Source organism: Leucoraja erinacea, chromosome 22 (assembly GCF_028641065.1).
Source record: "Leucoraja erinacea ecotype New England chromosome 22, Leri_hhj_1, whole genome shotgun sequence".
Classification (NCBI taxonomy): Eukaryota; Metazoa; Chordata; class Chondrichthyes; order Rajiformes; family Rajidae; genus Leucoraja; species Leucoraja erinaceus.
The window spans coordinates 431,728-458,231 of NC_073398.1; the positions used below are offsets into that span (position 1 = coordinate 431,728).

At 45.1% G+C, this 26,504-nt stretch overlaps 1 protein-coding gene across 1 annotated transcript in view; it reads left to right on the plus strand.

Moving 5' to 3' along the window:
• The first annotated feature begins 358 nt into the window (after positions 1-358).
• Positions 359-26,504, plus strand: part of LOC129707615 (cilia- and flagella-associated protein 54-like) — a 166,081-nt gene continuing 139,935 nt past the window's right edge. Inside the window, exons 1-4 of the mRNA XM_055652742.1 lie at positions 359-2,531; positions 15,135-15,304; positions 16,844-16,958; positions 24,440-24,590. Coding sequence (XP_055508717.1) covers positions 2,310-2,531; positions 15,135-15,304; positions 16,844-16,958; positions 24,440-24,590 — 658 coding nt within the window. The 5' untranslated portion in view covers positions 359-2,309. The remainder of the gene's footprint in view (positions 2,532-15,134; positions 15,305-16,843; positions 16,959-24,439; positions 24,591-26,504) is intronic.

A 26,504-nucleotide genomic window follows, 5' to 3' on the forward strand; every position in this document is an offset into this window, starting at 1 on the left:
CAAGGGTAACATTTTCACACAAAGGGTGGTGGGTGTAAGGGACGTGCTGCCGGAGTTGTAGGATCATTTAAGAAGCATTTGGACAGGTACATGGATAGGACAGGTTTAGAGGGATGTGGGCCACTGTGGATGTCTATGTTGGCCGGTGTGGGTACGTTGGGTGAAGGGCCTGTTTCCACGCTGTAAGACTCTACGACTCTATGATCTTCTACATTTTTCAGGCAAAGTGACAAGGGTCAAGGAGGGTGGGTAGGAGAGGATGAGCAAACCAGCCAAGTACAAAAATAGTAATCCCTGCAGAATGCAGAAAGGGTAAAATGTGACTGCTTTTGGGGTCAGACTGGAACTGGTGGCTGGTGGGAATGGCAGAGGATGATGTATGGAAGCGGAGGCGAGTGGGCAGAAAGCTGAGAACCAAGGGAACTTCATCACTGTTTTGTCTGAATAGGTGGGGTTGGAGTTTATGGAGAGGGAGCAGATTGTGGGAAGTGAAGAAAAAGAGGCTTGGTGTCTGTATCGATGCCATGTTTCTGGGAGGAGATTTCAGAAAACAGACTAGAAAGCCTCATCTTGAGAACAGATAGGGTGAAGGTACAGAAAATGAAGAAAACCGATAATATCATTGCAGCAGATCGGGTAGGAGAAAGAATGATTGAAGTGACTGTTAGCATTGTTGCGTTTATAGAGGATGTCGATGCCAAGTATTTCTCAGGGAAGGAGTCAGAAAGATGTAGCAAAGGAACTAAAGAGATAGTCTAGACAAATGTGAAGCAAGGATGGAGGTTTGTAGTAGCGATGACTCTTTTGACAAATTCTGCAAGGATGTTGGAAGTGCCTCCATGCAGTTGTTGATGTAGGCTATGAACAAGGACTGTTTCATATAGTAATTGAAAGACTGGCATAGCTAGGGGCCATGCCTGATCTGTAGAACATGGGAGGAATCCAAAAGAGGTCATTGAGGATAGGATCAAGGTCTGAGAGTGTTAGTAGTGGAGATCGTAATGGGCCCTTGTTCCAGAAAGCAACAGAGGGCTCAAAAATAGGGGTTAGAGATGTATTGAAACTAGAAATCCATGATGAGTCAAGATGAGTCATATTGGACCAGGTAGCTGGAAATTATCAAAATAGTGGAGGATCTGAGATATGTGGGAAGGGTCCAGACAAGGTGAAACAGGATGGAGTCCAGGTATAAAGGAACTCTCTATGGAGCAACAGCAGGTAGAAATAATGGCTTTAGCAAGATGAGTGGTGACCTCATTGAAACTTACTGCATTGTGAAAGGCTTGGATCGAGTGAACGTGAAAGATGAGGAGTAATTTCCTTAGTCAGCGGATGGTGAATCTGTGGAATCCAAAGACATACAGGTGTGAGGTTTAATTGGCTTGGTGTATGTATAAATTGTCCTTAGTGTGTGTAGGGTAGTGTTAATGTGTGGGGGTCGCAAGTCGTCACGGACTCGGTGGGCCGAAGGCCTGTTTCTACGCTCCATCTCCAAACCAAACTAAATCTAAACTTAGTAGACCTCCTAAAAGCATAATCTCACTCTGATGAGGATTAAATTTAATTTGCCAATGCTTCACCCAATTTACAAATTGGTCAATATTGTTCTGTAATCTTTCACCATCCTCTCTGTCACCAACTCTGCCAATTTACAGCCACTTGCAAACTTACTCATTATACACCAGATGTTCACAACGCATTCAACAAACAATAAGGCAACGCTGATCCCTGATTTCACCGTAGGTCAAAAGATCTCCAATCACAAAACAATTCCTGCCATCATTTTTGCCTCCTTTTACCAAGCAAATTTTGGATGCATTTTGCCAACTTGTTTTGGATTCATGGGCTGTAATCATTTGGACCAGTCATCCATTTGGGACCTTGCCAAAAGACTTGCTGAAATAGCACAATAATCAACACACCTCACATTTCCCACATCCTATTCCGCGTACATCCAGTACCACTCACACTTGCTACTGCCCTCATGACTCCTTTGACTGTGAATATAGACTTCAGATTCCAGTCATTTGAAGAATTCACACCATTTTACTGGCTTAGGCAGATAGAGTTATCGTGCCATCGAGTCATACAACGTGGAAACAGGCCCTTCAGCCCAACCTGCCCACACCACCCAACATGGCCCAGCTTCACTAGTGCCACCTGCCTTGGCTCATATCCCTCCAAACCTGTCCTATCCATGTACCTGTCTAAAACATGTATAAACATCATTAATTATCATTTTGGCATATCCCACCAGTCATGGTAAAACCTTGATTTAGCTTGCAAACAATTTCTTATTATAATGGATAATGTTTTATTGCTGTTCATGCAAAGGTTTATTTTGTTGTGTATCTTTTAGTAAACTTGCTCTGCTCCAAATTGCAGGTGAAAAGGTCTTAGACCTTGATAATGAGGATGTGACAGTCATTACTCATTTATCGAATGCACACGGTGCCACAAAACAATGTCCAAACGAAGAGACACGTGACCTTTATTCCCTGCAAGGCCACCTTAAGTTACCCCAGCTCAAGGTAATTCTCTCTTTAACTGGTGAATTTAAAGAGCAGCAGCATGTTAGTTTTTTCTACTTTTTTTGTTTTTTTAGTGTGTCTCAATGTGTGTTTTTAATGTTTATTTGTGTGTCTTGTGTGGGGGGTTGTGTAGGGGGGGGGGTAAGGGGGAAACCGCTTTGGTCGCCTCCTCCACAGAGAGGCAACTTTTTTCCATGTCGTCTCCCCCGTGGCTTAACATCGAGGATCGGTGCGGCCTTTCCTGGAGATGCACCAGGGGCTTCAGCCGCGGGCGCAGCAAGGACTCTTTTGTCGCGGTGCGGGCGAGCCCTCACCGGGGGTCACCGGGGGGGGAGCGCTCCGTGCGCAGGCCTGCGGCAGCCTGAAGCCGCGGTCTGCGGAGCTCCAGCTGGTGCGGTATCCGGAGCCTGGGATCCCTCGTTGGGGAGGAGAAAAGAGCTCCGACCGCCAGCCCGTGGCCTTCTACCACGGGCGCGGCGGGGACTTACTATCCGGAGCGGGATCCCTCACCGGGGATCCCTGGAGAGGAGCTCCGGCTGCCGGCCCTGCGGTCTGCGGTGCTTCTGGCTGCGGCACGGCGGGGACTTTAGATCTTCGACCGCTGGCCTGCGGCCCACACCATCTTGAAGCTGCAGTCTCCGGTGGGGAAGCACCGATTCAGGACTTACCTGGACTTACCTTGGCTGCACATCTGGACACCCGCAGCGGTGATTGCAGAGGGATGTGGTCCCGACCACGGGGGAAAATGGAGGAGGACTGACCAAATGTTGTGCCTTCCACCACAATGATGAATGCTGTGGTGGATGATTGTGTTAAATGTTTATTGTGTATTGTGTGTTCTTTTTTTATTGTACCACTGCTGGCAAATTCATTTCACTGCACTTTATGTGCAAGTGACAAATAAAACTTGACTTGACTTGACTTGAATGTTGATGAGCTTGTAGTTGTAAGGAAATCTTTGTGGAATTATCAGATTATTTTTCAACCCGTGCAAAAATTATTTTCAAATTAGTATTTCTCATCAGTAAAAAGGCTCCTTTTATTGCCTTCATCCACTTACAAACGTGACAAAATAGTAGGAGTCAGCAAATGACCCCCAAAGTGGATGTGATCATGGTTACTCTGCCCAGACCTCGTATTCTGTGCCTGTTTCCTAAAGCCTTCAATTCCCTGATCTTTCAATAAGTTATTTACTTGCTGTTTAATAATTCCAATGATCTAGCCTCCACAGCCCTCCAGCGGCAGGAATTCCAAAAGATACACACAAAATGCTTATAGCAACTTAGCGAGTCAGGCAGCATCTCTGGAGAACATGGACAGGTGACGTTTCGGGTCGAGACCCTTCTTCAGACTCAGAGTCAGGGGAGAGGGCGAAACGAGAGTTATGAAAAGGTACATGGAAGAAATGAATACAAGATATTCAAAAGGACAAACCATAGCCGGCGACGATGATCAAGGAAAGGTGGAGCCCACAATGGTCCATTGTTGATGGTGGAGAAGAAAAAGAAATGCAAACAGTGAAAACTGCAACGACAGTGAAAACTCAGCAGGACGACAGTGGGGGGGGGGGGGTACAGTGGACTATGGGGGGGGGGGGGGGGGGGGGGGGGGGGGGGGAGAGATGGAGGATGCAAGGGTTACTTAAAGTTAGAAAAATCAATATTCTGCTGGATTGTAAACTGCCCAATTCCACAATCCTCCACAAAATTTGAGATTCTCCATCCAGTTAAAACTTCTCAGCATATACAAGATCACTGCTCAATCTTCTCAACTGCAAAGAATATTCATCTAATTTCTTTGGTCACTTACAATTGGACCATCCTCTTATCCCACAAACTAATTTAGTGAATCTCTTCCGGATTTCCTCCAATGCCATCATATCTTTTTTTTAAACAGCAAACTTACCACTTCACTGTGCAACTGTAACCGCACTCCCCATTTCTAAGCCACAACCCATGTACAATTGAGAGTTATGTGTCGTTTGCCTTTCTCATCACTTGCTGTACCTCCTGGTAACTTTTTGCAGTTTGTGTACAAGAACCTCTTTACTTCACTCATATGCAGCCTTCCTGCTTTTTGATAATGGTCTGCCTTTGGATTATTTTTACCAAAGTACATAAGCTTGGTCCTTCCACATAAACTTGCATTTGCAAAGTTTTCACCCACTCGCTCAACCTCTCAATACTATCTTCTGTCGCAGAGTTTTTATATCCTTATTGCAACATATAATCTACCTCTTTTTGTGTTATCAGTAAACTTGGATCCTTACATTCCTCTCTTCTGCCTGGTCATGAATGTAAATCATTAGTACTAAGAACTGATCCTTGGGCTACTCCATCAGTTACATCATTCTAGACTGAACCATCCTGGTTAATTCCAACTCTATGTCTTTTGTGTGATAACCAGTCCATGCTAAATGGCCTGTCCCATTGTACGAGGTAATTCAAGATTTCTACTGAGTTTCCCCTGATTCGAACTCGGAGAATTTCGGTAATAGCCATTCGTAGGTACTCGGGGACTCTCGTGGACATCTTATCGCGTTTCCTGAGTACCTGCCGTTAGCGTTACGAGCCGCTAAGAGACGTCCTGAGCTCCGACATACCCGCTACGTACATTCTACGTACTTACCAGTTTTTTTTAACTCGGGAGAGCACTTGGGTAAACTCGTATAGTGGGACAGGCCCTTAACACACGTCCAGCTCTTATTTTCTGCACTATTCTTTTATGTGGCACTCTCAATTGCCTTCTGAAAATCTAAATGTACTGCATTTACAGATTTCCTTATATTAACTGAATAATCTTCAAAGAACTCTAGCAAATTATACAATAGACAATAGGCAATAGGCGCAGGAATGGGCCAGTCAGCCCTTCGAGCCTTTCAATATGATCATGGCTGATCATTCACAATCAGTACCCCGTTCCTGCCTTCTCGCCATATCCCCTGACTGCACTATCTTTAAGAGCTCTATCTAACTCTCTCTTGAAAGCATCCAGAGAATTGGCCTCCACTGCCTTCTGAGGCAAAGAATTCCACAGATTCACAGGTCTCTTGGTGAAAATGTTTTTCCTCATCTCCGTTCTAAATGGCCCAACCCTAATTCTTAAATTGTGGCCCCTGGTTCTGGACTCCCCCAACATTGGGAACATGTTTCCTGCCTCTAGCATGTCCAATCCCTTAATAATCTTACATGTTTCAATAAGATGCCCTTTCATCCTAAATTCCAGAGTATACAAGCCCAGTTGCTCCATTCTTTCAACATATGACAGTCCCTCCATCCCGGGAATTAACCTTGTGAATGTATGCTGTACTCCATCAATAGCAAGAATGTCCTTTCTCAAATTTGGACAACAAAACTACACACAATACTCCAGGTGTGATCTCGCTAGGGCCCTGTACAACTGCAGTAGGACCTTTTTGCTCCTACACTCAACTCTTCTTGTTATGAAGGCCAACATGTCATTAGCATTCTTCACTGCCTGCTGTACCTGCATGCTTACTTTCAGTGACTGATGAACAAGGACCCCCCCCAGATCTCGTTGTACTTCCCCTATTCCCAAATTGACACCATTAAAATAATAATCTGCCTTCCTGTTTTTGCCACCAAAGTGGATAACCTCGCATTTATCCACATTAAACAGCATCTGCCATGCATCTGCCCACTCACCCAACCTGTCCAAGTCATCCTACATCCTCATAGCATCCTCCTCATAGTTCACACTGCCACCCAGCTTTGTGTCATCTGCAAATTTGCAAATGTTACTTTTAATCCCTTCATCTAAATCATTAATGTATATTGTAAATAGCTGTGGTCCCACCACTGAGCCTTGCGGCTCCCCACTAGTCACTGCCTGCCATTCTAAAAGAGATCCCGTTAATCCCAACTCATTGTTTCCTGTCTGCCAACTAGTTTTCTATCCATGTCAGCACACTACCCCCAATACCATGTGCTCTAATTTTGCCCACTAATCTCCTAGTGGAACCCTGTCAAATGCTTTCTGTCAGTACAGGCACATGACATCCACGGTCCAGGTACATGACTCCCTTGTCCATTTTCCTAGTTACATCCTCAAAAAATTCCAGATAATTAGTCCTCTTCATAAATCCATGCTGACTCGGACTGAACCTGTTACTGTTATCCAAATGTGCCGCTATTTCATCTTTTATAATTGACTCCAGCACCTTACCCACCACCGATGTCAGGCTAACTGGTCCATAATTTTCTCTCTCCCTTCTTTTCTTAAAAAGTGGGATAACATTAGCTACCCTCCAATCCACAGGAACTGATCCTGAATATGTAGAACATTGGAAAATGATCACCAATACTCCCATGATTTCTTGAGCCACCTGCTTAAGTACCCTTTAGACCATCAGGCCCTGGGTATTCATCAGCCGTCAGTCCCATCAGTCTACCCAACATCATTTCCGTCATTTCCTCCTTCACCCTAGATCCTCTGGCCATTAGTACGTCTGGGAGATTGTTTGTGTCTTTCTTAGCGATGACAAATCCAAAGTACCTGTTCAACTCATCTGCCATTTCCTTGTTCCCCATAATAAATTCACCTTTTTCAGTCTTCAAGGGTCCAACTTTGGCCTTAACTAATTTTTTCCTCGTCACATACCTAAAGAAGCTTTTACTATCCTCCTTTATATTCTTGGCTAGCTTACCTTCGTACCTCATCTTTTCTCCCCGTATTACCTTTTTACTTATCTTCTATTGCTCTTTAAAAGTTTTTTTTTCACGCAGAGAGTGGTGAATCTCTGGAACTCTCTGCCACAGAGGGTAGTTCCCTTGGCTATATTTAAGAGGGAGTTAGATGTGGGCCCTTGTGGCTAAGAGGATTTATCTTTACACGGGATACTGAGTTGGATGATCAGCCATGATCATATTGAATGGCGGTGCAGGCTCGAAGGGCCGAATGGCCTACTCCTGCACCTAAATGTTTTTATGTTTCTATGTTTCCCAATCCTCTTGCTCCCTGCTCATCTTTGCTGTGTTATACTTCTCTTTTATCTTTACACTTTTCTTGACTTCCTTTCTCAGCCACAGTCGCCTATTACTCCCCTTAAAGGCCTGTCTCACAAGCATGCGACCTGCATGCGGCAAGCGCGACCTAAAGGGCCGGTCCCACCAGCATGCGCCTGCATGCGGCAAGCGCGACCTAAAGTGGTCGCGTGAGCCGTACGGCCTCACGGGGCTGGTCCCACTTCGATCGCCGGTGCCGTAAGTAGTTGTGCGGAGCTGGTCCCGACATCCCGCGGGGCTCCGAAAAACTGACCGTGTTTAAAAATTCCACGTGGCAACGGCCTGCCGGCCCGCAGCCGCCTCGACGCCGTGTCATTCACTCAACCTCCGCATGGCTCCCGCTTCTGGTATGGTCGCGCTTGCCGCATGCCGTACGGCTGAAGCGACCACGTTAGGCCGCGTTTGCCACATGCAGGCGCATGCTGCAGGGACCGGCCCTTTAGGTCGCGCTTGCCGCATGCAAGTCGCATGCTCGTGGGACAGGCCCTTTAGAAACATTCTCTTTGGAATGAACTGATCCTGCACCTTCTGTATTGTTCACAGAAATACCTGCCATTGTTGTTCCTCTGTCATCCCTGCTAGGGTCTCCTTCGAGTCAACTTTGGTCAGCTCCTCCTCATGCCTCCGTAGTCCCCTTTGCTCAACTGTAATACTGACACTTTCGATTTTCCCCTCTCCCACTCAAATTGGAGATTAAAATTTATCGTGTTATGGCCACTAACTTTAATGGCTTCTTTACCTTGAGTTCCCTTATCAAATCTGGTTCATTACACAACACTAAATCCAGAATTGCCTTCTCCCTGGAAGACTCCAATACAAGCTGCTCTAAGAATCCATCACGGAGGCACTCCACAAACTACCTTTCTTGGGGTCCAGTACCGACCTGATTTTCTTTTTCTAACAGCATGTTGAAATCTCCCTTTCTGACTCTAAATCTCCTGATGTCATCCCTCGCAAGGGACTGAATTTCATTCCTCACCAATAGAGCTACACCTGCCCACCTGCCTGTCTTTTCGATAGGATGTATACCCCTGAATATTCAGTTCCCAGCCCTGGCCCTCTTGCAGCCATGAATCTGTAATTCTCACAACATCATACTTGCCAATTTCTAACTGAGCCTCAAGCTGTGGTCTTGGCCATTACATAGAAACATAGAAAATAGGTGCAGGAGGCGGCAATTCGCCCCTTCAAGCCAACACCGCTATTCATTGTGATCATGGCTGATCGTCCCCTATCAATAACCCGTGCCTGCCTTCTCCCCATATCCATTCACTGGCCCCTAGAGCTCTATCTAACTCTCTCTTAAATCCATCCAGTGATGTGTCCTCCACTGCCCTCTGTGGCAGGGAATTCCATAAATTCACAACTCTCTGGGTGAAAACGTTCTTTCTCACCTCAATCTTAAATGACCTCCCCTTTATTCTGAGTGTGGCCCCTAATTCGGGACTCGCCCAACATTGGGAACATTTTTCCTGCATCTAGCTTGTCCAGTCCTTTTATAATTTTATATGTTTCTGTAAGATATCCCCTCATCCTTCTAAACTCCAGTGAATACAAGCCTAGTCTTTTCAATCTTTCCTCATATTACCTGGGAATGAACCTCACGGTTCATCCATGGTTTCCGGTTAGGGAATGCTCTGATTGTCTTCTTTGGCGCGCATTCTTCTATGCACTTAAAGCCCTGTCCCACGAGTTCATTCCAAGACCTCTCCCGAGTTTTAAAAAAAATCAAACTCGTGGTAAGCACGGAGAATGAACGTAGCGGGTACGTCGGAGCTTGGGGACGTCTCTTAGCGGCTCGTAACGCTAATGGCAGGTACTCGGGAAGACTCGCTAACGGCAGGTAAGCACGGGAAGACTCGTGAAGATTTTTCAACATGTTGAAAAATGTCCACGAGAGCCCCGAGTACTGACGTGCGGCCATTACCGTAAATCTCCGAGTTCGATTCAGGGCAAACTAGGGAGAGCTCTTGGAATGAACTCGTACCATGGGACAGGGCTTTTACAGATGAAGTCTGTCATGGCAGTGATATACTCATTCAGGTTGGCAGCAGATTACGTGAATATGAACCAGTCCACTGACTCAAAGCAGGAAATATAGGAAATGCAAACCAACACCAAACAGCTTTCTTAACCGGATTTTCTCGCTTCAGTTTCTGTTTGTAGGCAGGGAGTAGAAGCACAGCTAGATGGTCAGATTTCCCAAAATGTGCTCCGTGCAATGGAGCAGTTGGCACTTTTTATGGACGTGCAGTGGTCAAGGGTTTCTGGCTCCTGGTGGGACAAGAGATATGTCAATAATATTTTGGTACTACCATATATAAACCATATAACAATTACAGCACGGAAACAGGCCATCTCGACCCTTCTAGTCCGTGCCGAACACGTATTCTCCCCTGGTCCCATATACCTGCGCTCAGACCATAACCCTCCATTCCTTTCCCGTCCATATAACTATCCAATTTATTTTTAAATGATAAAAACGAACCTGCCTCCACCACCTTCACTGGAAGCTCATTCCACACAGCCACCATTCTCTGTGTAAAGTAGTTCCCCCTCATGTTACCACTAAACTTCTGTCCCTTAATTCTCAAGTCATGTCCCCTTGTTTGAATCTTCCCTACTCTCAGTGGGAAAAGCTTATCCACGTCAACTCTGTCTCTTCCTCTCATCATTTTAAAGACCTCTATCAAGTCCCCCCTTAACCTTCTGCGCTCCAGAGAATAAAGACCTAACTTGTTCAACCTTTCTCTGTAACTTAGTTGCTGAAACCCAGGCAACATTCTAGTAAATCTCCTCTGTACTCTCTCTATTTTGTTGACACCCTTCCTATAATTAGGCGACCAAAATTGTACACCATACTCCAGAATTGGCCTCACCAATGCCTTGTACTATTTTAAAATTTAATCCCAACTTCTATACTCAATGCTCTGATTTATAAAGGCCAGCACACCAAAAGCTTTCTTTACCACCCTATCTACATGAGATTCCACTTTCAGGGAACTGTGCACAGTTATTCCCAGATCCCTCTGTTCACCTGCATTCTTCAATTCCCTACCATTTACCATGTACGTCCTATTTTGATTTGTCCTGCCAAGATGTAGCACCTCACACTTATCAGCATTAAACTCCATCTGCCATCTTTCAGCCCACTCTTCCAACTGGCATAAATCTCTCTGTAGACTTTGAAAATCTACTTCATTATCCACAACCCCACCTATCTTAGTATCATCTGCATACTTATTAATCCAATTTACCACACAATCATCCAGATCATTGATGTACATGACAAACAACAGTGGACCCAACACAGATCTCTGTGGCACCCCAATAGTCACTGGCCTCCAACCTGACAAACAACCATCCACCAATACTCTCTGGCATCTCCCATTCAGCCACTGTTGAATCCATCATGTTACTCCACCATTAATACCCAACAATTGAACCTTCTTAACCAACCTTCCGTGAGGAACCTTGTCAAAGGCCTTACTGAAGTCCATATATACAACATCCACTGCTTTACCCTCATCAATTTCCCGAGTAACCTCTTCAAAAAATTCAAGAAGATTAGTCAAACATGACTTTCCAGGCACAAATCCATGTTGATTGTTCCTAATCAGACCCTGTTTATCCAGATGCTTATATATATTATCTCTAAGTATCCTTTCCATTAATTTGCCCACCACTGACATCAAACTAACAGGTCTATAATTGCTAGGTTTACTCTTAGACCCCTTTTTAAACAATGGAACAACATGCGCAGTACGCCAATCCTCCGGCACTATTCCCGTTTCTAATGACATTTGAAATATTTCTGTCATAGCCCCTGCTATTTCTACACTAACTTCCCTCAATGTCCTAGGGAATATCCTGTCCGGACTTGGAGACTTATCCACTTTTATATTTTTCAAAAGTGTCAGTACTTCCTCTTCTTTGAATCTCATAGTTTCCATAGCTACTCTACTTGTTTCCCTTACCTCACATAATTCAATATCCTTCTCCTTGGTGAATACGGAAGAAAATAAATTGTTCAATATCTCCCCCATCTCTTTTGGCTCTGCAGATAGCTGCCACTCTGACTCTCTAATGGACCAATTTTATCCCTCGTTATCCTTTTGCTATTAATATAGCTGTAGAAACCCTTTGGATTTACTTTCACCTTACTTGCCAAAGCAACCTCAAGGTTGGTTTGATTAAAGTCCCCGGCTACAATGACCAGTGTCTCACTGCTATTAGTATATCAGTTCATTCAGAGCCAGCATGTGAAAGGATGTCAGCTGCTGTTAAGATACTTTAGCTTAGAAATACAGTGCGGAAACAGGCCCTTCAGCACACTGACCAGCGATCCCCGTACACTAATGTTTACTTACACACACACACTGGGGACAATTTACCATTATACCAAGCCAAAACTTCTACTCCGGAAGTGCGGAAGGAAGCAAGTGATCCCAGAGAAAACTCACATTGGTCACAGGGAGAATGTACAAACTCCATACAGACAAGCACCCATAATCAGGATTGAACCCGGGTCTCTGGCGCTATAAGACAGCAACTCTCCCGCTGCACCCCAAACTGAGGTGAGGGGAGATGAATTCCCACAGCAGGTAATAGGAACAGTACTTCACTGTTAGAATTACCAGGTCTGGGGAGCATGATCTCATGAGGTACTGATTGGGGCGCTGAAGGGGGCGCTGTTCTGGCGGCAGCCATGGCAGCAGCGTGTCACCCTTTCAATTTTATTTTTTTATTTTTAGTATGTTTTAAACTGTATTTAGTGGGGTTTTTTGTGTTTTGTGTGGGGGGTGGTGTGGGTGGTGTAAGGGGGAAACCGCTTCGGTCGCCTCCTCCATGGAGAGGCGACTTTTTCCAGGTCGCCTCCCCCGTGGCCTACCATCAAGGATCGGCGAGGTCTTTCCCGGAGACGTGCCCGGGGCTTCAGCGGCAGGCGCAGCGTGGACTCGGCGTGGAGCGGGTGAGCCCTCGCTGGGGCTCGCCGGAGGGGAGTGCTCCGTTTCACTGGCCCGGGGCAGCCGGCAGCCTGAAGTTGCAGCCTGAAGCCGCGGTCTGCAGAGTTCCAGCTGCTGCGGCGTCTACAGCCCGGGATCCCTCATGGGGGGGGGAAGAAGAAGCCGCCATTGCCGGCCCGCGGATAAACTTCTACCGCGGGCCTGGCATGGACTTACCATCACCCCTGGAGGGGAGCTTCCACCGCCGGTCCTGCAGTCTACAGTGCTTCTGGCTGCGGCGGGGACTTTAAATCTGAACCGCCAGCCTGTGGCCTACACAATCTTGAAGCCGCGGTCTCCGGTGAGTTTTCTGGACTCCACGGGACTGGGGGGGGGGGGGGGTGGAGGAGGACGGCCAAAAAATTTTGTATGGATGACTGATTTTATGTTACATGTTGTAATTTTATTATTTTGTTAACACCATGGGGTCAATGCTTTGTATGGAACTATAAATGTGCACTATATGAAAATTGACTATAAATGTGCTATATAAATAAACATATTATTATTATTATTATTAAGAAGCAAACCCTTTCACCTCTACCCTTACCTGAAGATGTTGTGCTGTTCATCCGCTGAAGGGAGAAGTCCTCGGGTTGAATGGCACAATCAGGTATATCAGTGGTAATTCATGTCTCTGTGAAGCTGAGCGCACAGCAGTCTCCAAGGTACAGTGCATTCAGAAAGTATTTGGACCCTTACACTTTTTCCACATTTTGTTACGTTACAGCCTTATTTTAAAATGGATTAAAAAAAATGTTTTATCACCAATCTACACACAATACCCCAGAATGAAGAAGCAAAAACAGGTGGTTGGAAGTTTTTGCAAAGTAATTAAAAAGAATTAACTGAAATATCACATTTACAAAAGTATTCAGACTCTTTGCTATGACACTCAACATTGAGCTTAGGTTCATCCTGTTTCCATTGATTATCCTTGGCATGTTTCTACAACTTGATTATAGTCCACCAGTGGTAAATTATATTGATTAGACATGATTTGGAAATCTGTCTATATAAGGTCTCTCTGTTGGCAGTGCACATCAGAGGGTATAAAACAATTTCTGTAGCTTTGTTGGTCTCAAAGAGCAAAGTGGCCTCCATCATTCTTAAATGGAAAAACTCTTCATAGAGCTGGCCGCCCGGCCAAACTGAGCAATCAGGGGAGAAGGGCCTCAGTCAGGGAGGTGACCAAGAACCTGATGGTCACTCTGCCAGAGCTCCAGAGTTCCTCTGTGGAGATGAGAGAACTTTCCAGAAGGCCAACCACATCTGCAGCACTCCACCAAGCCCTTATGGAAGTGTGTTCAGAAGGAAGTTACTCCTCAGTAAAAGGCACATGACAGCCCGCTTGGAGTTTGCCAAAAGGCATGAGAAACAAGATTCTCTGATCTGATGAAATCAAGATTGAACTCTGGCCTGAATGCCAAACATCATGTCTGCAGAAACCAGGCACCGCTCATCACCTGGCCAATATCGTACCTACAGTGAAGCATGGTGGTGGCAGCATCATGCTGTGGAGCTGTTTCTCAGTGGCAGGAACTGGGAGACAGAGAGATCTTTGATGAAAACCTGCTTCAGAGCGTTCTGGACCTCAGACTGGGGCGGAGGTTCACCTTCCAACAGGACCATGACCCTAAGCACACAGCCAAGACAATGTAGGAGTGGCTTCGTGACAAGTCTGTGAATAGCCTAGAGTGGCCCAGACAGAGCCCGGACTTGAACCCGATCGAACATCTCTGGAGGGACTTGAAAATTGCTGTGCATCGATGCTCCCCATCCAACCTGACAGAGCTTGAGAGGATCTGCAGAGGAGAATGGGAGAAATTACCCAAATACACGTGTGCCAGGCTTGTAGCATCATACCAAAGAAGACTTGAGGCTGTAATTACTGCCAAAGGTGCCTCAACAAAGTACTGAGTAAAGGGTCTGAATAGTTATGTAAATGTGAAATTTCAGTTATATCTTTTTAATTACTTAGCAAATATTTTTAAGTAGCTGTTTTCACTTTTTTATTATGGGGTACTGTGTGTAGATTGATGATAAAAAAAAAATTAATATTAATTTTAGAATAAGGCTGTAACCTAACAAAATGTGGAAAAAGTTAAAGGGTCTGAATACTTTCTGAATGCACTGTGGATAGACACAAAATGCTGGAATTACTCAGCGGGTCAGGCAGCATCTCGAGAGAAAGAATGGGTGACGTTTTGTGTCGAGACCCTTCTTCAGTCTCTGAGGTAGGTTGGTCTGGCTTTAAGTTCATCAGGAATGTTCTTTATAGCCTGCCCATTAGCCAGTAATTTGCTGGGACGGAGGGACTTGTAACCATGGTGTTTCAGTCTCACCTGCAGCCAAGTGCTTTGCCCTCATTTCTCCACTAGGTGGCAGCACTTCGGTCCCGTGAGTCACTCCTTGGCATTAGCGGCTCCGTGAGAGACAAGGTGACCATATCCTGCTCCAATGATCTTGTGTTCTTCAATCTGCTCTTGTCATCGTGATAGTTGAGATAATTGAATTTGCCTAATCAGATAAAGTAGTTTATGACTTTAATAACTGATTCTTTTCTACTGCAGGATGCAATCTTGAAAGAGGCACAAAATAAGTTGAATGTTTTAATTGACGATTTGAAAGACAAATTTAATTGTGAATTTGTCAACCTTCCTCCTGTGGCTCTGGAGATGGTCATTGATGCCAAACTTCAGTCTGCAGCAATAGCTTTCCAAAGATTGCAACTGGCCTTCAGGTAAATCTAATATTGTTGTGTTTTTATAACACTGCTGACAACAAAAACATTTTTGATTTACCTTTGCTGTTGCTAAATAACACGACACAAAACATAAGGCACTGTAAGATAGTGACAAAGGACAAGACATTAATGCAAAAATGCAATTATACAGCAAGTTCATGGAAGTGCAAGGGTTGCTCAACAGTGCTTCATTCTTCAGGTATTCCGCAAAGTCCGCTCCCTCCGTAACTCCCTTGTCAATTCTTCCCTTTCCACCCGCACCACCCCCTCCCCGGGCACTTTTCCTTGCAACCGCAGGAGATGCTACACTTTTCGCTTTACCTCCCCCCTCAACTCCATACAAGGACCCAAGCAGTCGTTCCAGGTGCGACAGAGGTTCACTGCACCTCCTCCAACCTCATCTATTGCATCCGCTGCTCTAGATGTTAGCTGATCTACATCGGTGAGACCAAGCATAGGCTTGGCGATCGTTTCGTCGAACACCTCCGCTCGATCCGCATTAACCAACCTGATCTCCCTGTGGCTCAGCTCTTGAACTCCCCCTCCCATTCCCCATCCGACCTTTCTGTTCTGGGCCTCCTCCATGGCCAGAGTGAGGACCACCTCATATTCCGCTTGGGCAGTCTGCATCCCAGTGGCCTGAACATTGACATCTCCAATTTCCGGTAGCCCTTGCTGTCTCCTCACCTTCCCAGCTCTCCCACAGCCTTCTGGCTCCTCCTCTGCCTTTCTTCTCCCCCCCCCCTCCCCCCACCCTGCATCAGTCTGAAGAAGGGTTTCAGCCCGAAAAGTTGCCTATTTCCTTCGCTCCATAAATGCTGCCTCACCCGCTGAATTTCTCCAGCACTTCTTCGATTTTCCAGCATCTGCAGTTCCTTCTTGAACTCTCCACATTCACTCTATTCAGGCCTTATAAAGGGGCTGCCCCACTGCGGCGACCTAATTGGCGAGTTTAGAAGTGTTTGCCCTCGACTCATACTCGCAGCATGGTTGACACGAGGTCCTAGGAGGTCTTTGTAACTCTCCTTCATGCTCGAGAGTGGTCCCTGCGTACTCGAGGCCTCAGCTAGGTCACGGCGCATTTTTCAACATGCAGAAAATGCCCGCGAGTAATAAAAGGTCACCATGGAAAAAATCGATATTTTTTTCTCGTAGGTTTAGTCGAAGTAGATCGTGGTAGACCGGCATGTTATTCGTAGGTAATCGAGGGTAGTCGAAGGTAGGTGTAGATAGTCTTCAATATGGTCGAAGGGAGGTCAAAGCAGATCGAAGGAGGTCGTCTTCACTCTCCACTATTCGGTGTTCAATATTCCCGAAACTAATCGAAGCTGGTCTTCAACATAGTCGAAGGAGGTCTGCTACATTGTCGAAGGAGGTCTTCAACATGACACTTTTTCAAACTCTCCTAAGCTCTTCTAAACTCGCCAATTAGGTCGCCCAAGTGGGACAGCCCCTTTACTAACTTTAAAGGCTGCCAATAAAGTGGGATTGATATTCTTATGTAACCCACATGTGATAATGTTCTTCTTTTTACAGCGCAGCCATTGGTTTATCTGCAGTTCAGCTCTTGCAAAGAACCAGAATCTTGAAACATCGGCAAGAGCATAAAAAAAGTTCAACACCAGCCCTTAAAAGTGCATTTAAAAGTACTGTGAGTACAATAACAAATTATGCAAACTTGCGCAACAAACCTCTTTTAAACAATATGCCACAGTCAGATGCAGTTTAGTTTTAGATTAGTTTAGATATACGGGCTGGAAATAGGCCCTTCAGCCCACCAAATCCGCTCCAAGCAGCAATCACCCGCACACTAGTTCGATCCTACACACTAGGGACAATTTACAGAAGCTAAGTAACCTACAACCCTGCATTCTTTGGAATGTGCAAGAAAACCAAAGCACCCGGCGAAAACCCAGATCTTATTTATATATGCGTTTGCCAAGTTGTGAACTGTTAACTGTCTTTTATTGAGGAAGGGGGGGGGGGATAGGGTGACAGGAGGGGACTGGTTCAATATCAGCCAGGGTTCAGTGGAAGGGAGGTGGAGGAAAAAGTAAGGGTGGGGGGGAGTGTATTGGGAGAGAGAAAAGAGGAGGGGGAAGGGAGATGTTTGTAGAAGTTTGTCCTGCCCCTGCTACTTTCCAATTTTCTCCTCTCTCCACACTATCAGCCTGAAGAAGGATCCTGACCCGAAACATCACATATCCATGTTCTGCAGAGATACCGCCTAACTCGCTGAGTTACTCCAGCAATTTGTATCTTTTAGTCAGGAAAACCATAACCTTTGCTCTGTCCACAGGGGCTGTGGTGTAGTATACCAGAATGGCTGTAAAGATCTCGCCTTGATGGCACCTCCCATATGTCTTGGTATTTGCTGGCCCCAACACTGAAGGCTCTGTTTCTCATTGTCCAGCACATTTGGATTTCACTCCCACCAAAGCTGCAGTGACTGGCATCTAGCATTCTGATAATTTTCTAGAATTGGAGTTGTACAAGAGTATGTCCTCAGTTTGTTTTTTATTACCATCTAGGTCAAAATAACGTGCCATTATGCCCATTTTAGAGTACATTACATACTCTTCGAAGGTTTAACATGTCAAAGTTACAACTGTACAAACTTTCAGGAAACCAACTTGTCAACTATCTTTCCCATTCCCATTCAGACCTTTCTATCCTTGACCCCCTCCACTGCCAGTGAAGCCACTATCAAACTGGAACACCACTTCGTATTCTACCTGGGTAGCCTCCAACACAATTCCCAATGGTATGAACATTGAATTTCCCAATTTTAATTAATACTCCACTACCCTACCTTCCTTGCCACCCCTCATGCCCCCCCCCCCAAGGATGTGCACACATTTCTACTCCCACCTGCCTTATCCTATTCCTTTTCCATCTACCTTCTGCATATCTCAGAGTACCCCATTTTGTTTTTATCCACTTTCCTTTCTCTCTCTCCTGTCCCCTTCCTCCCATATCTCTCCTTCCGACTTTACATTGAATTATTTTTCTGTCCTTATTTGACTTTCTTTTATCTTCATATATAGCTTTTGTCACTATCTTCTCCAGTCTATCACCTGTAACCACCTATCACTTAAGATAGACATAAAATGTTGGAGTAACTCAGCGGGTCAGACAACATCTGTGGAGAAAAGGAATAGGTGAACACTGTGAGCTCTGCATTTTCCGATAGCTTTGTTCGGAATGCTGCCACCCAACACTGCTTTACCACTGCTTTTCTCTCCAGATAATATGCTTCTTCATGCAGCTGTCTGCATTTGACATAATGGCTGCTGTCTGCTAATTTTACTTCGGAGTCACGTGAGTGACTTCGTGAAGAAGCCCGCTCAGGGCGCAGGCGCGGCATTACGCCCAGCAGTGCAACAGCGGTGGCAGCTGGAGTCAGGCTCTCCAGCTGCACTTTAAAACGGACCGTCAGGTAAGTGGACGGTGCGTTGGGACTAACCGGAGGAGAGTTGGCGTTAGTGTTTTGCAGTGCAAAAAATGTCTCAACGCAGGAAGCTCTCACAAAGAACTGCCCGCGCTCTAACTCCACCAGAGGAGTAACCAATTCCAGCGGGGCAGCAACCGGCGGCAGCACCGCTCGTTGAGCGGTTTGCTATCCCTGAGACCGAGCCTGACCCAGTCACGCCAGAGCCTGCACGGCGGGCTGGGAAAGCAACCCGAAAAACAAATCGGCCGGTCGATTCCGACTCGTCGGAGGGGGAAATGTCCTCCCCAAAACGGAGGAGAGACAGCCGCCTGAGCTGCATTCAGCAGCTCCTAGAGGAGATGGTCTACCGGGAACAGCAGCGCTCCCGGGCAGACAGGACAGGCGCCTCCTCCATAGTGTCGAGTCCGGCACTTCCCTTTGCTACCTCAGATCAAGAACTGGAGGCTAGCATTGGTGACCAGGGCAGGGCTGGTCTGGAAAAGGGGCAGGCGGAAGGAATCGGGAGTTTGCAGGGTGTGCAGGAACAGGAACAGCTGCTGGGTGTGGTGGACCGCTTTGTAGCTACCCCACGGGCTGGAGCACCTCTGGAGCCGAGGATGGCGGCTAGCATAAACCACCTGTCTAATAAGCCTCTACAGGAGAAGGTGCTCGCCCAAGTACTAGAAGAACACACAGCGCCAGAGAACTGTGAGGCCCTTAAGGTCAAGAGCCTCAACAGTCAAATCTGGGGAAATGTGGGGGGCCCTATACGGGCACAAGAAATAAAGCTACAGCGGATCATTAGGCTCCTGACGTCGGCCATCACAGCTTTTGCTCGTTGCGTGGAGACTACGGAGATGAGTACACACCAGCAGGATGTGCTGGCATTGATGTGTACAACCCAATTTCAGTTAAACAACCTCCGGAGGGAAAACATAAGACCTGCCCTCAACCCAAAATTTGCTGGCTTGTGCAAAGCTCCAGCTACGGAGGCAGATTCGTTACTGTTTGGGAACGACCTAAACAAACAGCTGAAGGATATGGAAGAGGCATCCAAAACCTTCGGCCTCATGAGGGCAGGCCCTGCGACGAGCAAACCACGAACAACTCTGATACCCAAGCGGCAGCACGCCACGGCATCCACCAGTCAACATCTGGAACATGGGACTGGTGAAAGCTTGGGGCCGCAATATCCCCAAAGACCTTTTTTAGGTCAGGGCCCGCCGCGGACCCCCTGGAAAATGCACCTCCCCCCAACATCGCCAGCACGTCGACAAAACAAACCTTTAAGAAGAAAGTAATCACAAAGTCGTCAATAATCATGGAGGTAGGTGGATCTGGTTCCTACCAGCATATAGAGAATAAGGGTGCCTTACTAACAGGGGGAAGGTTACACTTGTTTAAAAAAACATGGGGAATGATCACTAATGATAAATATATACTCAATAGCATTGGAGGATATAAAATTCAATTTATTTCAAAAACACCGCCAGTTCAACACTGGCCCGAAAGGGTATTTTTTCCCTCCAAAAAAGAACAACAGGAGGGACAAGCTGAACTGGTGAGACTTATAAATAAAATTATAAATAAAGGGGTCATAGAAAAGACCAAACATGAGCCCTTGGAATTTGTTTCCAACATATTTACAAAAACTAAAAAAGATGGTGGATGTCGCATCATCATTGACTTAACATCCCTAAATAATTTTGTTAAGTATATACATTTCAAAATGGAAACATTTGTGACTGCTAGACAACTGATTTCCAAAGGATACTATATGGCAAGCATTGATCTCAAAGATGCTTACTATCTGGTACCCATACATAAGGATTATAGCAGATACCTTAAATTTATCTGGATGGGGCAGCTGTGGCAGTATAAAGCACTGCCTAATGGGCTCACGTCAGCCCCAAGATTATTCACAAAAATATTAAAACCAGCCATGGCAACATTAAGGAAACAAAATCATATAGTCATGGCATATTTGGACGACATCCTCATAGTTGGGAAAACTATGGAATTGGCTGTAGCAGCAGTATCAGCTACAAAACAGCTCCTAGAAACGCTAGGGTTCGTCTTACATCCAGATAAATCCAAGTTAAATCCATCCTCTATTATGGACTAGCTGGGTTTCACAATTAACTCAGTCCAAATGACTATTACCCTGCCAAGGGAAAAGATGATTGCATTAGTACAATCATGCAATAACTTAAAAATTAACAAAAGACCAACTATTCGACAAGTAGCAGCAGTAATTGGGAAAATGGTAGCAGCATTTCCGGCTATCCAATTTGGACCTTTGCATTATCAAAATTTACAAAGAGCAAAGGTGCAGGCACTAAAACAACATAAAGGTCACTATGACCGGGTCATGATGTTACCCTCTGAAGCAATATCAGAGCTACAGTGGTGGATACAAAATATTTGGCATAGTTGTAGTCCTATTATTATTACTAATGCTACTTTAGTTCTCCAAACAGATGCCAGTGCTCAAGGCTGGGGAGCAACTAACTCCATATCCAGCACAGGTGGTAGATGGACTAACTTAGAATCATCATTACTATCTACACTGGGCATTAATTATTTGGAAATGTTGGGCGCCTTTTATGGTTTAAAAGCATATGTATCCGATATGCAGTACTTGCATGTTCGATTACAAATAGACAATACTACGGTGGTGGCTTACATTAACCATATGGGCGGCATAAAATCTTTATCATGCGACAAATTGGTCAATACGATTTGGCAATGGTGTGTCGAAAGACATATTTGGCTTTCAGCTACCTATCTACCAGGTAAGCTAAACACAGTGGCGGACACCAGGTCACGCGAATTCAATGACAACATCGAATGGATGTTAAATCCTAAAGCATTTGCTAAAATTGTAAAGCAATATGGAAAGCCAGATATCGATTTATTTGCATCAAGACTAAATCACCAATTAACTACGTATGTCGCTTGGGAACCAGATCCAGAGGCAGCAGCGGTAGATGCCTTCACGCTGGATTGGGGAAAGTTCTTTTTCTATGCCTTTCCTCCCTTCTGCCTCATCAGTCGGGTACTTCGCAAAATCCAGATGGACTCAGCCTCTGGAATTTTGGTGGTACCCGACTGGCCTACACAGCCATGGTTCCCAGTACTTCATGACATGGTGGTGGAATCACCAATGGTGTTTCCCAGTCATCCAGGTTTATTGACTCACCCAGTGTCAGGCATAAGCCATCCATGCCATCAAGACATTAAACTCCTGGGTTGCAGATTCTAAACCGACCCTATCTGGACCTGGGATTATCGCAACAAACCATCACCACCATGTCAGCATCCCTGAGAACATCTACAAAGAGGCAGTACCTAACCAACATCAAAAAATGGGAGAAGTACTGCCAAGAAACAGGGACTTCTTACGAAACAGCCACAGTAGCCAATGTTCTGGAGTTCCTGGCCTACCTACATCACCATGAGGATATGAGCTTCAGTGCCATCAACACGGCACGTAGTGCCCTCTCCACTTACCTCAAACCTGCAGGACATCAGCCTATGGGGTCCCATCCGCTGGTGGTTAAACTGATGAGGGGCATATTTAACATCAAGCCCCCAAAGCCCAGGTATACTCAAATTTGGGACATCAGTGTCGTTCTGACATACCTCCGGGACAGACCACCAGCAAGATCCCTCAGCCTTGAGCAATTAACATTAAAAACGCTCATGCTAATGGCACTAGTATCTGCACAGAGGGTCCAGTCGTTACACAAACTTAGACTGGACAGCATGGAAACAACGCCAGACCAGGTAACATTCACTCTACTAGGTCTGATAAAACAAAGCAGGCCAGGAACATCCAACGCGCTAGTGGTATTCCGGGCCTACCCACCAGAGCCACGATTGTGTGTGGTGACCCACCTCAAACAGTACATTGACACAACCCATAACATCCGAGGGAGTGAAAGAGCCTTATGGGTCAGCCACAAAAAACCACATGGCCGGGTAACAAGCCAGACCATTTCAAGATGGTTAAAACAGGTATTGGAAGCTGCTGGGATAGACATTAATCTTTACAAATCTCATTCCACCAGGGCAGCATCCACATCAACGGCAGCTAGGATGGATGTGCCTATTGACCTCATCCTGAACAAAGCAGGATGGTCGAGGGAATCCACATTCCGAACGTTCTATGATAAGCCTTTGGTGAAGCCTGATTTGTTTGCAGCGAGAATATTAGAAGCTGCAAATATTTAATTTAAAGCCCAGGGGAGCTATTTTGTTTTTGTTATTGTTAATAAATACCGTTTTGTTTTGAAAACAGATTCATTGGTTAATTACAATAACACTTCCTTCCTCAAGAGCTTTCGGCAGTGAGTGAGTAAAACTGTTACACGGTTTGAAATCACAGAGCTTTGAAATCTTCACGAAGTCACTCACGTGACTCCGAAGTAAAATAGTAAGATTAAACGAGAACTTACCAGTTTGAAGTTTGATCTGTATTTTATGAGGAGTTACGATGAGGGATTATGTGCCCTCCGCTCCCACCCTCATTATATGGATCAAACTGATAAATTGATGTCTCTTTTTTCTTTACTATGTTACTTCAAATACTTGTGTCTGTCTGTGATTCCACACCGCTGCTTGGAAGCATGCCGCGCCTGCGCCCTGAGCGGGCTTCTTCACGTAATCCCTCATCGTAACTCCTCATAAAATACAGATCAAACTTCAAACTGGTAAGTTCTCGTTTAATCTTACTATTAAAATGTGCATTCGACTGCTTCATATTAGCAACCTTATCAAAAATGTGCGATGATATCAATAAGGAATAAAAACATTGAAATCCTGGTGGGGATGCTTTTAATTCACATTTGGTTCATGACTTATTGCATTGTTTGCTACTTGCGTGACAGTGAATGGACAGAGTTGGTTGCACAGTTTTGCGCCAGGTTTGTTTATTAGTACAGAAATAAGCATCATAGAGCATAGAACATTCAGCTCAGGAACAGGCCTTTCGGCCCACAATGTCTGTGCCGAACATAATGCCAAAATAAACCAATCTCATCTACTTTCACATGGCCCATATCTCATCATTCCTATGCTTTTCCAGAAGAACTCTCTAGAGCACTTCGCAACATTGCTTCATCCAAACATTTTATAGCACCATTTGTCTGTCCTTGGAAGAGGACTGGGCTTGGAGTCATAGAATCATAGACGGGTGGCGTAGCAGTAGGCTACTGCCTTACAGCGCCAGAGACCTGGGTTCGATCCTGACTATGGGTGCTTGACTGCACAGTGTTTCTATGTTCTCCTCCTCCCCCACGCATGTCCTCCTTTGTTTCTTCCCTCGACAGAGGCATTCTCACTTCCATGTGTCTGTCCTCGTCCGTCGGCCAGCGCCCCCCATCGACTGCCGCACCGACCTCTTCACTATCACTGCCAGGTTCTCTCCGGACGCCTGCGTGGCGCTGACGCAGACCCCAGTCGCATAGCTCCATTGACTCTCGGCACGTGGGCTCCACCTCGGCCACGGGCTCCACCCCACGGGGACTCCGGCCTTCACTGGTCGTGGGCTCTGACCTGCAGGGGCTCTGACCTCGGCTACCCCGTGGCGCACTTGGGGATACTTTGACAATCCATCATGTTTAGATTAAAATAAATGTAAAAAGCTTTTTCATTTTGTCAAAAATAAAATTATAATAGAAAATGTTTCCCCTCAGCTACGTGGGGATCCTATGAATATAAACTTCCACCAGGAAACGTATAATGTGGAAGCACGCCAGCGTTTGCATATGGGACTGTGGCTGAAGTGTCGTTTGGCTCTAGTGACTGCCCTGACTGCTCAGATATATGGCGTGGGACTAAAGGAAGGTATTTTGCTTTCATATTCTAATTGCCCAGTTTCTTGATATTTCAGCTATGTTTCATGCATATTTTACTTAGCATGTAAATGTCTGGCAAACCAGTTCAGTATCCTACTTCAGAGATTCAGTTGCATCGTTACTGGGGTCCATTGGTTCTGGACATTAAATTCTTAATAGCATCTACGATTATCGAGTCAGCCTTCAGTTGCAAAGTTGATTTCATCCATGTATTGCTCAATAGTTCACCTTGGTAAAAGCAAGAGAAACACCATCCCTCTGTGAGTAAGGGGCAAACTGAAATTTAAATTGCCAATTTTGTTTGTTGGGATATTCTTAATTTTATAGAGCCACCTGATTTGCAATTGGCAAGACTCGTCCTATTAGCTTTTGGCCAGGCGCTAATGAGAATTTATAGCAGTTTTTACAGTCGTTTTTAACTTTCAATGTCCACCAATCCATTGCAATAGACTAGCTTCACTGTTTTTGAAAGGACTTTCTAGCCACTTGAGGAAACTTTGACAATCCATTATTATACAAGGTACTTGTCTTCTTTCATGTCCATCATCTATGTTTCAAATGTTCGGCCAGCCTCTTGCACAGTGGACAGCCACCGCTAGATCTTCCAGGCAGCATTGTTCACCAAGAAGTGGGCATTTTAGTAGGTGTGGCATGGATTGTATAAATGTTCCGCATTCACATTCTGTGTCTGCTGCATCTGCATAGCCCCATTTGCTCATATTGGTCTTACAACAGCCCATCCTGGTACGAAGCCTATTGAGTGACTTCCATGTCTCCCAGTCACACCTGTGACCAGGTGGCAGCTGTTCATTAGTTGGGATTGGCATCTTTACGTGGTGGTTGCTTTCACTGCGTTTCTTTTCCCACAAGGCTAGTCTGGTTGGTTGAGGAGACTGTGACATGTCACGGGGTGACGCCTGTATGGTCGTGAGTAGTCGCCCAAAAAGTCGTACCTTTCTCTGGTCGCCGCTGGATTTTCAACATGTTGAAAATTTTCGGCGACCTGCAGCGACTATGACGGGTATCGGCCGTCGCCGAAAAAAATTGCGTAAGTGGAACAGGCCCTTTACTCTACCTTGCATAAAACCAAGAAAAAGGAGATGTTTGGCCAGAGTGACCTTATTCAGAGTTCTAAAACAAAAGCAAAAGTCAAGAGTGTTTAATTGTCATATTATACTGAAACGGAGCAATGAAATTCTGAGGTGCAGCAGTATAATAGGTCTGCAAATATCAATAGATAACTTAGTAATAAAACAAACAAGAAAAATTCAACAATTGTAGTAAAATAATAGTGCAAAACAAAACAAAGCCCAAAGTCCCAGTGAAACCAAAACAGTTCACCATTCGAATTTTAGTTGGTATTTGTAGTGTTCAGTAGTTTAGTTTAGCTTCGAGGTACAGTGTGGAAACATGCCCTTTGGCCCACTGTGTCTGCACCAACCAGTGATCACCCCCTATATTTGTTCTATCCTCCACATTTGGTACAATTTTTACAGAAGCCAATTAACCTACAGTTAAACTACAAACTTGCACATCTTTGGATAGTGGGAGAAAACTGGAGCACCCAAAGGAAACTGGAGGAGTCCCAGAAGCGATTTTAGTCCACAATGCTTAAACTTTTTGGGTCTACTGTATGAGAAGAGTTTTTTTTTTAAATAATTAAGGATGTTTCATTCTAAATATATTTAATATAAAATAATTATAAATCATTTAAAACACTAACATTTATGATGGAAATTAAAACTTTAATTAAAATTATTTATCTTAGGCTAGCCGTAATCGAAAAAATTGCGGTCATTGTAAAGGACAACATTTCGGTAACTTTTTATTTACACAATAATCTTATAAATCCTTAAAATATACTAAACATATAATACTATTATAATAAATAATAATAATTTCA